Raw genomic sequence first — 13,867 nt, forward strand, 5'->3', positions numbered from 1 at the left:
AGGATTTTTGGGATAAAAATATGCCTATATGTTAATCGGGAATATGAGCTATCATCATGCCGAATTTCAGCCCGATCCGACCAGTATTTTTTGCGTTCACTTGTCACAAACATACATCCATCCATACATCCATACATCTAAACTTTCACATCTATTATATATATAAAATCCAATGTATGTTTGTATATTTGTATGTTTGTATATTTGTATGTTTGTCCTTTATGGACTCCAAAACCGCTCGACAGATTGTAATGAAACTTTCAGGCATTATTAAGTATTATTCAAGGATGGTTTGTGTGAAGTTTGGTGCAGATCCGTCAATAGGGCTCCGCCCCAGTGGCTCTGGAGTTTCCCATGTTAACCTTATGAGTACTCATATTTAAATGGAATTAAAGAATCTTAACAGCTGGTGCAACTAAACAATTTGATTCTGTGATGTTCAATAGCATTAAAAAGTTAATAGGTTTACCAACAGGGTGCAGCACTATATTTATTTTTAATTTATGAGAACAGCTAATTTGGAACCAAAAGGTGAGTGAGCGTAGCGAACGAACTTCAACCTGGAGGCGAGTTAGCGTAGCGAACGAGCTAACCTGAAGGCAAGTGAGCGCAGCGAACGAGCTCCAACCTAAAGGTGAGTGAGCGTAGCGAACGAACTTCAACCAGGACGTGATTGAGCCATGCGAACGAGCTCATCTTGAAAATGAACGAGCATGTGACATAAAACCACAATAGGACAGGACGACGTCTGTCGGGCCAGCTAGTTTATAATATTAGTAAGATAATATTGATAATATTGATAGATATTGCGATATGCTATGCGATAATTTCTGTAGTGAGTTGTGATTGAGTAGTCTTCTAGTTTTGAACCGGAACGTAATGCTATCAGAAGTACTTTACATCGTACATTGTACACAACGATTGTACCTGCTTCCTCGATAATCGATATTGATACTGCGGTATACAATACGATAACCTTTGTACCGGCATTTACAGGTAGTTTTTACACTGTACCATCCCTGTAGTGTGATATGCAAGTCGTACTGTGTGTATTCTGCAATACTTGATGCGATTAACTTTATAAATGTCTACAGTATGCTAGTATATTATCTCCTCTTTCAAGCGATGTCATGCCGATGCGATTCTCGAAATTGAATCCACGATATTCAATGCAATGGCTATTGTATTTCCTCCAATTTTCATTTTTGCCACTTGGTCCCTGTCTGAATGCCATCCATTCCTAACTATTTTTTCTGTGTAGTATTTATTAGCCCGCCTACTGTTTTTTTTACGAAACCTCTTTTCTCTTTATCATGTTTGCCCAAACCAGACAAACCCAAACTCAGCCCGATACATTTAACCATCCATCCAGATCTTTACTTTAGCCTAACATCAACTATTTGCACTAATAACTAACTATACAGTATTGCTGGTACAGGAAAAATCTGTATAGTACCTGTATAAAGATTTTAGGAATTTTAAGACTTTGCTTATATTTCAGGCAAGTGGCTCTTGCAGATTTCGTCATTCTGAACAAAACCGATTTGGTAAAAAAAGAACAAAAGAGTGAGCTCATATCCGCAATAAGGTAAGAACATAATCAGTAGATTGGTTTTGTTGTGTTAAGTGTTTTTTGTAACTGTTTAAGTAGGTATTCCTTATTATTATCCATTGTCTACATGTTTTACCATTGATGACGATTTCATTGTTTTTTTATCTTGTGTTGTATACCTTACCATGAGGTCTACGGTTATAGCTTCTTCCCCAGGGAAATTCGCTAAAAAACTTAACATTCACAATCTACTCGTTTATTACTAATTAAATTTCAACAACGAACTTCAACGCATCTTACGATCCCCATTCACCTTCCCTCCTTTACAATAGAATCCGATCTTTCAGGCCATTATAACATTTATAACCTTTTGAAAACCTTTACAATAAAAGGATATCACTTGTGATTCAGTCGAGCAGTTGGTAATAACAGGAGTCTGTATCGCCTTTGACTATAGATTAATATCGGCATTCCTGATCCTTGTTTGATGTCTGATGTTACAGGTCTATCAACGCCGGCAGTCCATTGTTGGAAACTGTCAAATGCACGTGAGTTCGCACATTCTGAACATTTACTCACCTTGTTAGATTGTTCCTTTTGATGATTTTCGTTATTAAAAGTGCTTTTCTGCTACAATGGGTTTTTCATAAGGTTTCTTTGAGAGGAGTTTTAGTGTTTTGGTTGTTTTGTATTGTAAACCTTTTTAAATATAATTCAGTAATCCGGAGGCTCAATAATTCTTTGAAACTCAAATTTAATAATACTAATAATAATTTTGCAAAATACTACTCTTAAAATAGTTGATTTACCATCCTATTTTAAGTGAGTAATATAATTTCGTTAAAAGAAAAAATTTTGAAATGATTTTTACTAAAATGTTTTTCAACCCAAACTAGAGGACCCATGCTGCTCCGCAGCGTTGAAATAAATATCATATAAAAAAATACATCCGCCGCAGCAAACCTGCCGACTAAGCGAATTTCCATTTGTCTGAATTGATTTTCAGTTAAATATATTTAATAACATTAGGTTTAATGAGTACCTAGGTTTGCTGCTACAAGGAAACTAATAAAGTGTGTTTTTGAGGAAAATATTGATAGCTTAGTACAAAATAAATAAATTTGCCAAGTTTGATCAAAATATATTCATAAACAAGCAAACTACAACATTTGACAATATTCTCCATAAGGATAACATGGGAATTTTAAATTTACAATTTTTTTAATTTTCTCCGTTACTAATAATCGAACAAAAATACTTTTATATACTAAATTATTGGTTTTTTTAAGCTTTTTAAAAAGGTCTAAAGAGAAATTGGGAAATTTTGTGTTTTGAGGGTCAAAAGTGAGAAAAACCAATTTTTACCCCATAAAACCCCCCGTAAAGCCCCGTTCCCATGGTCCGATCGTGCTGGTTCGCGAACTCATTCAAGTTTATCCCGCTTTACACCTTTAAACCAAATTCCATCAAAATCGGACAAAAATTACTCAAGTTATCGCGTTCACGGACGTATATATATATAAGTCTATATATATATATATATATATATATACATATATAAAAATTTGAACGAATAGTGTTTTTGGCCTCTGGGGACATCAAAATGAAAAAGTAAATCGGTCCCAAGTCTAGGTCTTACCGTGCCACCTACGGTAATAGCTACTTCCCTATAGGGAAATTCGCTAAAAATCAAATTATGATTTTTGATTGAGTAATAACTTGAACTTAACTGTTTCAAACGATCAATAGCTCATATAAAGCATATAATTCAACGATTATTTTGTGTCATAAACATCAAAAAAACATAAACAATCCTGGAGCTATTGATTTTTTATCATAGAAACCCTAATAAAAAAATTGTTCATGTTGTTTTTCTGCTTGAAACTCGTCCGATTTGAATAACTAATACCTCGAAAGCTTTTATTTCACTGAAGGTTCTTAGACCAAAATATAAACGTTTTTAGAATTATAACTGGTGAAATACATCTGAAGTTGAAGTGAGAATTCGAAAATAAACCAAATTTATGCTTTTGGTCGAGTAATACAGTAGATAAATATGCCGATACTTTGAAATATGTGTTTGCATACCTTCAATTTGAGACCTCAATCATGAATATCGGTCTGGTAGAAGAGTCAAACTAACTCGGAAAAGAAAACACACATTTTTTAAATTTATAAGATGTTCAATAACCGTGGTATTCACAGAATTATGATACTTAATGCTAACTTTGTTAACTGGGTGTATATCTCTAGGTTTAGTAGCATTAACTTTAAGACACTGAAGTAGAATTCCCATTTAATGGGCCAGCTGTAGCCAATATTTCGTTTAAATAGAAGATTGTTGAATAAATTATCGTGTAAAAAAAGTAATTAACATCAAGGCATTCTATCGGTGACTTCAACTGCGTTCATTTTCATTCTATAACTGACTTTATCTTTGACATATTGTTGTATACTTCTAAACACTCAAATAAATTAATCAGCCTTTTGGATGGTAAATTTTAATTTTATTGTGGCATCCTTCAACATTATTCACCGTCTACTTAAACGTTTCAGCGTAGGTAGTTAATTAGGGATAGTTTGCTGTATATTACACTAAAGTATTTTTTTTGTCTCATTAATTTTCGCTTTAAACTATCGGTAAATTGGCTTTGCTGTAAAGCCAGCTTGATAGTTCTGCCAAAGTGATTGTATTTAAGCTCAACTTAAAATCTGACTTTCTTGCTTTGAGAAATGATTTTTAATTTCAGAGTTTCACTAGACGACATTTTGGACCTGAACGCTTACTCAGGAAATAGACAAGACAGGTGAGTTTAGTTACAATAATCTTGCTTTTTACGTGAAAGAATTGTTTTTGGATTTTGTTGAAAATGTAAGCATTCAAACTCAAAACGGTGATTTAGGGATTGAAAATCATTAGTTTTCTTTAAAAGGTTATTTAGTTCTACGGTATCTGTGTTTTCAAACGAACAATGTTTCTTAGAAGCCATTTGTGAATCTTTCAAAGTTAACTTTTTATGTTGTATGCTATTTTGTTATTGCTACCGTATTTACAATTAATTGTATAGCTACAAATAAGTGATAAAGAGCTCATCTAAAAATCTTATGGTTCCCGGTTCGGTTCTGGCAAAAGTCAGCGGCTTTTAATGGTGTGAAATTGGACCCAGCTGTCCTTAAAAAAAAAAACAGCTGATCTTGATCTTAGTAACAACATAACTACGTAGTGATTCCTGGGGTCAAAATAAGCAAAAAAAAGTTTATATGAACACAGATGTCATATTTCGTTTCGCTTAGCGTCTGTCTTTCTGTATGTGTTTTTTATTTAATTTTTTTCTATTGAAACATCTATACAGCGTTACAATTCTGCAAAAATATATTATTTGCCACTGTTTTAGAAAAATAAAAATTTAAATTCTTAAACTGTTTTTAAATTACGTATATATTAAATATTTTATGCTAAATTCCACGAAAACCGAAAATTAGATAGGAGATTTCAACGATACAGTATAGGAGATAGGACATTGTTTATAAACAGTTTTTTGCTTATTTTGAACTAAGGAATTTAATTACTACGTAAATTATGTCCCCCACCTTTTTGAACACCCTGTATAGATTTGCATACCTTGAAACAAGCGGTGTGCCTGCCTAAAAGCACTACTTCGGAAATTTGCTTCTGCATATTTCGGAATTACGCCTTTCGGAGCAGCACCTCTTGTGCCACTGTGAGCACGCAAGCCAAGCTACCCCACACATGGACCAGGGGTTGCAGCGAATGGGTGGGATTAGATGTTAATAAAGTGAGCAAATAGCAGGGGTGGGATGCCTAATAGCAGGATCATGTAAATGGTAGCGCTAATGAAATATTGTACACACCATTGACTAGGCTGCATAGGGAATGTCTGTGGTTATATTGGATGTATGTTTAATGGGTTTAATTATAGGGGATTGGAATTATGTCCCAAAGGTAAATGTTTAAGATGACTTTTTGCGATGGGAGATGTCAGGTAGTTTTATAGATACAGTCAGATATTGATTTATTTTCTGATCGTTCAGCTATATTCTATCGCTTCTATTTAAATGGAATGTCAACTTTGCAAACATTTTTGAATTTCTATTCCGGGAATGAGTGCTATCTACGTTAAAAAGATTTTTTTTACTTATTACTGTCACATACATACATAAGTTATAAATAAAGATCTACACCTTTACGTCACTTAGCTTAATGTTTGCTTGCCTCTAGAAGCCTTGTTCTTTAATATCGATGTATTTTTATGAATACTTATTTCTTTTGCAAATTCCTAAAAGTATTCTCTCAAGTTAGATACTACCAACAAATGACTTGTGAATTTTAAAGTTAAATGATAATTTGTTTACGTTAAGCCAGTCGCAAGTCTACATTTAATTTGATATTTATTAATATATGAATCGATTTTGATTGGAGAATAAAATGAAATATATAGTAGAACCTTGACATCCTTACTCCAGAACCTTAATCAAGACTCTCATAGGGATTAAAAAATAAGACTTGTTATCATGGTTGACTTCTTATCGAGGTTTGTAATATAATGTGATTAGGGGTAAAATAAACTCTAGGGGATTTGAAAATTACCCTTGTTATCGAGGTTCTACTATACTAGCATTATTTCAAATAATTTCAAACCTATAATAACGTCCTTTTGTTTTCTTAAACAAGTCCCCAACGACTAAAAATAACCACAAATATCAGTACTACCCTAGTTTCTAAAAGGTATGTAAATAATGTAACAAAATACGTAGTACCAAAAAAAACTTGTGGAAAAACATTATATCCACGTAAAAATCTCATCGAGTGCTTAGAACCACGACTATTCTAAATAAAATACAATTGTACAGTTAATCAATCTACATTCATGTAATGTAAATTATTAAATTAATTACCCGTCAAAAAAATTATAAAACAAAGAAAATGAAACTATTATTTCACTTCTGAATCCCACATTTAGCTTGCGCCCTCACTTGGTAGCAAGCTTGTGTCCAAGCCGGTGTGTGTGTCTGGTTGTATCACTGAACTGCAGGCGTTAGAATATGTCCGTCTGCAATACACTTATTTTTGTAAAACATTTTTTGTTTGTTGATAAACATATGTTGGTGAATTTCTTCGTAATGCACATCCAACATAGACCTCTATATATTTATGACAAACCCCTACACTTATCAAATTGTTTTATTTTTTTCTCAATGGGGTGGAGTGTGACTTATTCAGTCGTAAAAAACAATTGGTAAACAGAATTATTATTGGTTTGAATACGTTAGACATGCTTAAAATTTTGTTGAAAATCTATTTTACGATATGATAAGAGTTTGGCGGATATTTACCATTACGTTTCTTACATAGCTCTTACATAGGATTTTAAAGTGTACCTATGATTGTGCTACTTAATTGTCCAAGCTTTCGCGTATTTCTACAATTTCTATCTCCACAGGATCGCCACGTGTGGTCGTTTAATAACACGGCCATAACCATAACAGCCTTAATAATCCGCAGTAATACGACCAATAGCCGTAGATCAATAATCGGATCACTGGTCAAATGATCAAACCCCAAGTTAAACACTATTAGATTCCCCCATTGCCTCATGCCTTATGATCCCTTCCTCTGTTGGATTTTATGCATTACCGTAGATAAATTACTCAAAATCCTGTGTGCCGATGGGTATGTGACCTACAGGCACCTTGGTACCGGTACCATTTTAACGTGTCGGTACAGGTTACACTGTAAAATAGTTGAAGCCGGCACTTTTTCCTAGAACCGATGGTGTTTGGAATTCTTTTTTAAGAAATACATATCGCTTATTTTAAAGTAAGTTTGTATTCAGGGATTCTGTATCGCTTGTGTGTTTATGTAATCTCTTTAAATGAACGGTTATGCCACATATTTACTCTAATTTGTGGTTTTACCTAGTTAGCAAATTTACCTATAGAGAAGTACCATATTGAAAATAAAAGATTTATTTTCAAGCTCTACATAATGGTTTGGAAAGAAATTGCGATATTTTTTGTATTTGGGGCCAAATATGGAAGACCCCATTTTTTCACCATAAAACCTCTTTGCCATATAGTCCAAGCAAACTAAACAAACTTACATAGGGATCGTTAAAAAAATTGCAAGAAAACGTTTTATGGTTTTATTTTGTAGAGTTGGGTTTGCAGAATGACATACTAAAAGTTGCCAAAAATCAGTGCACGATAAAACCACTAAAATCACAATTTAAAATGGCGGCTATTTCCAACATTGGACAAATTAAAAAAACACATTTCACATGCATTTGTTATGCACATTTTTCGAGATAATGACTTGGGACCACCGCCTGTATTTATTGGGTGGTTAGTATTTCATTTTGATAGGGAACATGTTTTTGGCCGCCATCTTGGATCCGCCATATTGGACATAGATAATTTTGTTTCAATGTAATGATAGTGTTGTGACACATCATTACCAACTAAATTTTTACACTGATTTCAATGCCGAAATCCGTTTTTAAATATCTTTATTCATTTAGAAGATATTCAAACGAAAACTCTCCACCATACATTTCTTATGGACGTTCGTAGTTTGATAATTGTTTTAAAATTATTTTTCTTATATCTCCCGTTCTTATTGACGCTTGTAGTTCGTTCTAGGCTTAAAATATTCAGTAATGTAAGGGCTTTCATTTGAGCTCTTGATCATTAAAATCAGACGAGTTAAAGACCAGCTACGAACCTCAGAACAATATTAAATTTATCTTTTTATAAATATATTTTTATTAAAAGATTTGTAACTCGGGTTGTTAATACGTCACCAAGTTCTTTCTGGTCTCAAATTACTCAGTGAATGTTAAGCTTTGATTGTATTAATCACTAAACAAAATCTGACAATTTTAAAATGAGTCATGGTTCTTAATTTAACATTAAAATGTATTTGTTTTGAAATTTGTCTTTAGTTAAGGACATATCCCAAACCCTAATAACTCCCGGAAAGTAATCCATGTCTAAAATAAAGGTCAATATTTTGGCGAATTATTTAAGACTATAAAGAGTTTTGGGAGTTATTTAGAATTGGGGATATACGTCTTTAACTAAAGACAAATTTCAATATAAATACATTTTAATGTTAATTTATGGTCCATGACTCATTTTAAAATTGTCAGATTTTGTTTAATGATCGATAAAATTAAAGCCAAACATTTACTGAGTAATTTGAGACCAGAAATAACTTTGTGACGTATTAACAACCCGAGTTATAAATCTTTTAATAAAAATATATTTCTAAAAAGTTAAATTTAATATTGTTCTGAGGTTTGTAGCTGGTCTTTAACTCGTCTGATTTTAATGATCAAGAGTTCTTACGAAAGCCCTTACATTACTGAATATTTTAAGCCTAGAACGAACTACAACCGTCAATAAGAACTGGAGATATAAGAAAAATAGTTTTAAAAAAAATTATCAAACTACGAAACGTCCATAAGAAATGTATGGTGGAGAGTTTTCGTCTGAATATATCTTCTAAATGAATAAAGATATTTAAAAACGGACTTTGGCAGTGAAATCAGCGTAAAAATGTAGTTAGTAATGATGTGTCACAACACTATCATTACATTGAAAAAAAATTATCTATGTCCAATATGGCGGATCCAAGATGGCGGCCAAAAACATGTTCCCTATCAAAATGTAGTACTAACCACCCAATAAATACAGGTGGTGGTCCCAAGTCAATATCTCGAAAAATGTGCATAACAAATGCATGTGAAATATGTTTTTTTAGTTTGTCCAATGTTGGAAAAAGCCGCCATTTTAAATTATGATTTTAGTGGTTTTCTCGTGCACCGATTTTTGGCAACTTTTAGTATGTCATTCTGCAAACCCAACTCTACAAAATAAAACCATAAAACGTTTTCTTGCAATTTTTTTAAGGTCATATCCTATATTTCTCCGACTAATAGTCTGAGCATGTTTGAATTGGAACGGATGGTAGTTACTGCTTTGGGGCCATCAAAATGAAAATTTAAATTGGTCCCGGGTCTAGGTCTTACCATGAAATCTTCGGTAATTGCTTATTTGTACGGGAAGTTTGCTAACAAACTTGATACTTACAATAGAACGAGCAGACCACTTATACTATTTAAAGTAAAAGTTGTTACTGTACATCTGACCAGATCATCAATGCCAAAATTACTATATTATCTACATATATGGAGCAGAACGGTTAACCTGCAAATGTACAGGGTTTTCATAAAATAATTTTGGGGTTTTAACTGTCTGCAAAATTGTTATGAGACAAATAAAATATTTCTATTGGTACCCCTGCATCCAGTAGCTCAAACAGTTTTGTTTACATTAATTGAAACAGCTGTGTCGATTGTTGTGCTAATCGAATACCTACTTAATCTTTTAAATTAACTTCAAGTTGTATTTTCTTATAATAATGTTTTCTGTTAAGAAAAGGGTAAGTGTGCAACTAAGTGAACTAAAGTCAGGGACTCTAGAATAACGGCAATTTTAAATATCAAAAACATAGTTTATTCTAAAATAAAAATAAAACTCAAAACTTAGCCCATCTACTATAAATAACCAGAGATGCACTGCAGTCTCCATTGTAACAAGAGAAATTTGCACTTGTGTGCTGAAATAGATCATCGTCTGGACGCCTGTATAGCAAGAAATTGTTGTCATTTTGAATCTTATTATCTATGTAAAAATCTTTTTGATGTCAGGAACCCAACAAAATAAATAGTTTTTTTGTATCTTTTCTCGTTTTCTTTTTATTTTATAACTAAACCCCGCCATTATTTTATGAAAACCCTGTATATTATCCACGCCAACTCAGCCATTTACTCGAAGGACCAACGTTATGGTGGTAGTTGCCAGGGATGGGGTAGGGGGGGGGTTCCAGGGTTCTGATTAAATTGGCAAGGTACCAGTTACACGGCAGATGCCTCCGTTTTCACGCCCTCTTGATCAATAAGCCGCAGTGGCCGTGAATAAAGCCACAACTGCCTTCCCTCTACTGGCGGCTCTCCGTTTGGTTGGCTCTGGGGAAGGGTTCAGTATTGCCATCTGGGATAATTCGTGATTTCGTGGTTGTCTACTTATTGTGAATTAAACTAACGGTGTCTACCACTTACTCAGTGCCTTTTTTGGTCAGACCATATTGTAGTCACGAGTTATACGTAAAGGCGAGAGCTCTTGGTCGGAGGGTTTTTAGTTTGCAGTCAGGTTTAAGATAAGAATTATATAAAAATTTCCGATAGGTTAGGTTGGATTTATTTTGGTGAGGTAGGTTACTGTTACAAAACATAAACTGTTACAAACATAAACTGTTACAAAACAGAAACTGTTACAAAACATAAACTGTTACAAAACATAAACTGTTACAAAACATAAACTGTTACAAAAAATAAACCGTTACAAACATAAACTGTTACAAATATAAATCTGTTACAAAACATAAACTGTTACAAAACATAAACTGTTACTAAACATAAACTGTTACAAAACATAAACTGTTACAAAACATAAACTGTTACAAAACATAAACTGTTACAAAACATAACTTTACTTTGTGTCTCAACGTCAATGAACAACAATCGTAACTATGAAAAACATCAATAAGTTTACACTCACTCTCCTTAACGTCAATAAATCAACAATCGGAACTACAAAAAACATCAATAAATTAACACTCACTCTCCTTAACCTCAATAAATCAACAATCGGAACTACGAAAAACATCAATAAGTTTACACTCACTCTCCTTAACCTCAATAAATCAACAATCGGAACTAAGAAAAACATCAATAAGTTTACACTCACTCTCCTTAACCTCAATAAATCAACAATCGGAAATACGAAAAACATCAATAAGTTTACACTCACTCTCCTTAACTTCAATAAATCAACAATCGGAAATACGAAAAACATCAATAAGTTTACACTCACTCTCCTTAACCTCAATAAATCAACAATCGGAAATACGAAAAACATCAATAAGTTTACACTCACTCTCCTTAACCTCAATAAATAAACAATCGGAACTATGAAAAACATCAATAAGTTTACACTCACTTTCCTTAACCTTTCAGTATTCACCAAAACTATAGTCTGTATGAAGGAACCTACCTCCTCAACCTCCGTCTAGCTGGGGACTGGCCAATGGTTTTCCGATCCAGCTTCAGGTAGATGGTGGGCGAAGAGTCAGGTTATATCATACAGAGTTTAGCTGTAATAGGATTGTATGTATCATTCAGTTTAGTTTCGTTGTGGGATTTATTTTTGTCCGGATAATTTTTGACACGAATTCTAGCCTTGCCTCCTGACCAAGATACAATGACTTGTGTAAACCAAATCTTCAATTAATTGTTTATGTAATTGTCTTTGACCTTAAAAGCTTGTCAAATTTAATGTACATCGAACTTTTACCAATAGTTTTTGGGTTGCATGGTTACAAAACATGTGTTTAGCAAGTTGAGGATACACATTTTGTCCTTGTGCTGTATGGGTGTGGACCATTTTCATTAATGAAGAGAATATATTAATAACTTCTAAAAAAAGTCAAATCAAAATAAAAAGCGTTATTTTTCTCATTTGTTGGCTTTAGTGGACACAAGTAAAATTGAGTTTGACGTCATCACTAAATTCGAAGTTAAAATAAATACGGGGTGTTCAAAAAAATGTGGACACATAATTTACGTGGTGATTCCTTGGGTAAAAATAAGCATAAAAGTTCTCAACTCTACAGTTGTACAGTTCAGAGTAGTCGCGTTATGCCAAAGACTTAATGCTACTAAAATAACAAATTTCATGAAACAACCCGAATCACTTGATGAACCTTTCAACGCTGATTGTGACTTTCCACTCTGAGCTTTCGGTAATCAAACGTAAATGGGAAATTAGTAAATCAATTATATAAATCCGCAGACAGAGGGTGAATGTGTGGGGTGGCATCTATGTTAAGCTGTTGATTTATTGTTGTGGATCTGCCGGGGTCATTTATGGCTAGGGGTTAATATGGAGTTGTCCAAATATTGCGGCTTTGTACGTCTGATATTGTTAAAGTTTAATATTAATTGTATAAAATACTGTTAATGAACTACTGGTATATGATTACCAATGCTTGATTTCCTACTATGATTACCATTTTGGAGGTTCTTGTTTTTAGTTTTGAGGTTTTCTTTGAGGCCAGATCTGGTTAGACACCTTCTTTGGTAATCGGACCCTATGGGGATGGCGGTATTTTTCTATAGTTTAAAACATGTTATAAGTCCGCTTTGATTAAAAAAAAAAAATTTTTTTACTATGAGCATTTCAGTCAATAGTTTAACAGTATAAGGTAAACAATATAAAAGTTTATTAAGATTTTGGCGGTCTCCCCTACGCTTTGAATTTGTCCATCCACATGGGGTGGACAACTAGCAGCTGATTAGTTGAATTTCGAATCATTACAATTTTACTTCTCTCTCAAATCCTTGAACCTCATTGGTCCGTTACCCGTGTTGTTATGAGTAAAACTATGCTGTTATGAAAATAAACGTTGTTATGGGAAACTTTTCAATTCTAAGAACTGAACTGAAACGGCTACTTAAAAAAATGTCCTAGGTAAACATTATAATTTAATACACAGTAGGTTACTCCATTTCGCATTCATAGGTGGCATAGCAAAATTTTTGAATGAATAGTTTAATTTTTTAGGATTCTATTTCTCATTGGGATTGACACTAGATTGGATAAAAACTCTTTACATTAATTAACCATAAAGAAGTTTTGTTTTGTATAAACGCCATTGTTGAACGTCATTTGTAAATGTGTGATACTAAAATAAGTCTTTACCTAATATCAACCTATTGTCATATGATTAGTTGAGAGCAAACTGTGTCTGTGTTCAGACAAAAAAAATTAAATATGGACCGTCAGCTTTGCTGTGGTTACCATAGGTTCTGGCGCACACCGCTGAGAGCGCCATGTAGTTAAGGCGTAAACGCTACGTAACTACACGGTGCTCCTATCGGTGTGCACCAGAACCTATGATAACCATGGTAACCGCAGCACAGCTGACAGTCTATATTTAATTCTTTTTGTCTATGGTTCAGATTCCACCTAGATTCAAACCAGCAAAATTTAGCAACCTTCAGCTATGAAGCTGATAACACCTGACCAAAGACGTATATCTTAATCTAAGCACTACACAGTGTAACAAATCCCCTCCCCCGCCACCACAAATCGTAGCGTCATCTGTTACATATTCAATCGCGGCGCTTAAAGGGCAAAATGGGACAAGTAGGCTGACAAATTGACAAACAG

The 13,867-nt window shown here is 33.6% G+C and overlaps 1 protein-coding gene across 1 annotated transcript in view; it reads left to right on the forward strand.

The window, feature by feature from the left end:
• Window positions 1-13,867, forward strand: part of LOC128996772 (zinc-regulated GTPase metalloprotein activator 1-like) — a 97,153-nt gene that overhangs the window by 64,621 nt on the left and 18,665 nt on the right. Inside the window, exons 7-9 of the mRNA XM_054422235.1 lie at window positions 1,502-1,588; window positions 2,056-2,100; window positions 4,303-4,359. Coding sequence (XP_054278210.1) covers window positions 1,502-1,588; window positions 2,056-2,100; window positions 4,303-4,359 — 189 coding nt within the window. The remainder of the gene's footprint in view (window positions 1-1,501; window positions 1,589-2,055; window positions 2,101-4,302; window positions 4,360-13,867) is intronic.

The sequence above is a fragment of the Macrosteles quadrilineatus genome, unplaced genomic scaffold (assembly GCF_028750875.1).
Source record: "Macrosteles quadrilineatus isolate MER2022 unplaced genomic scaffold, UCM_ALF_1.0 Scaffold_6__1_contigs__length_79288215, whole genome shotgun sequence".
Lineage (NCBI taxonomy): Eukaryota > Metazoa > Arthropoda > Insecta > Hemiptera > Cicadellidae > Macrosteles > Macrosteles quadrilineatus.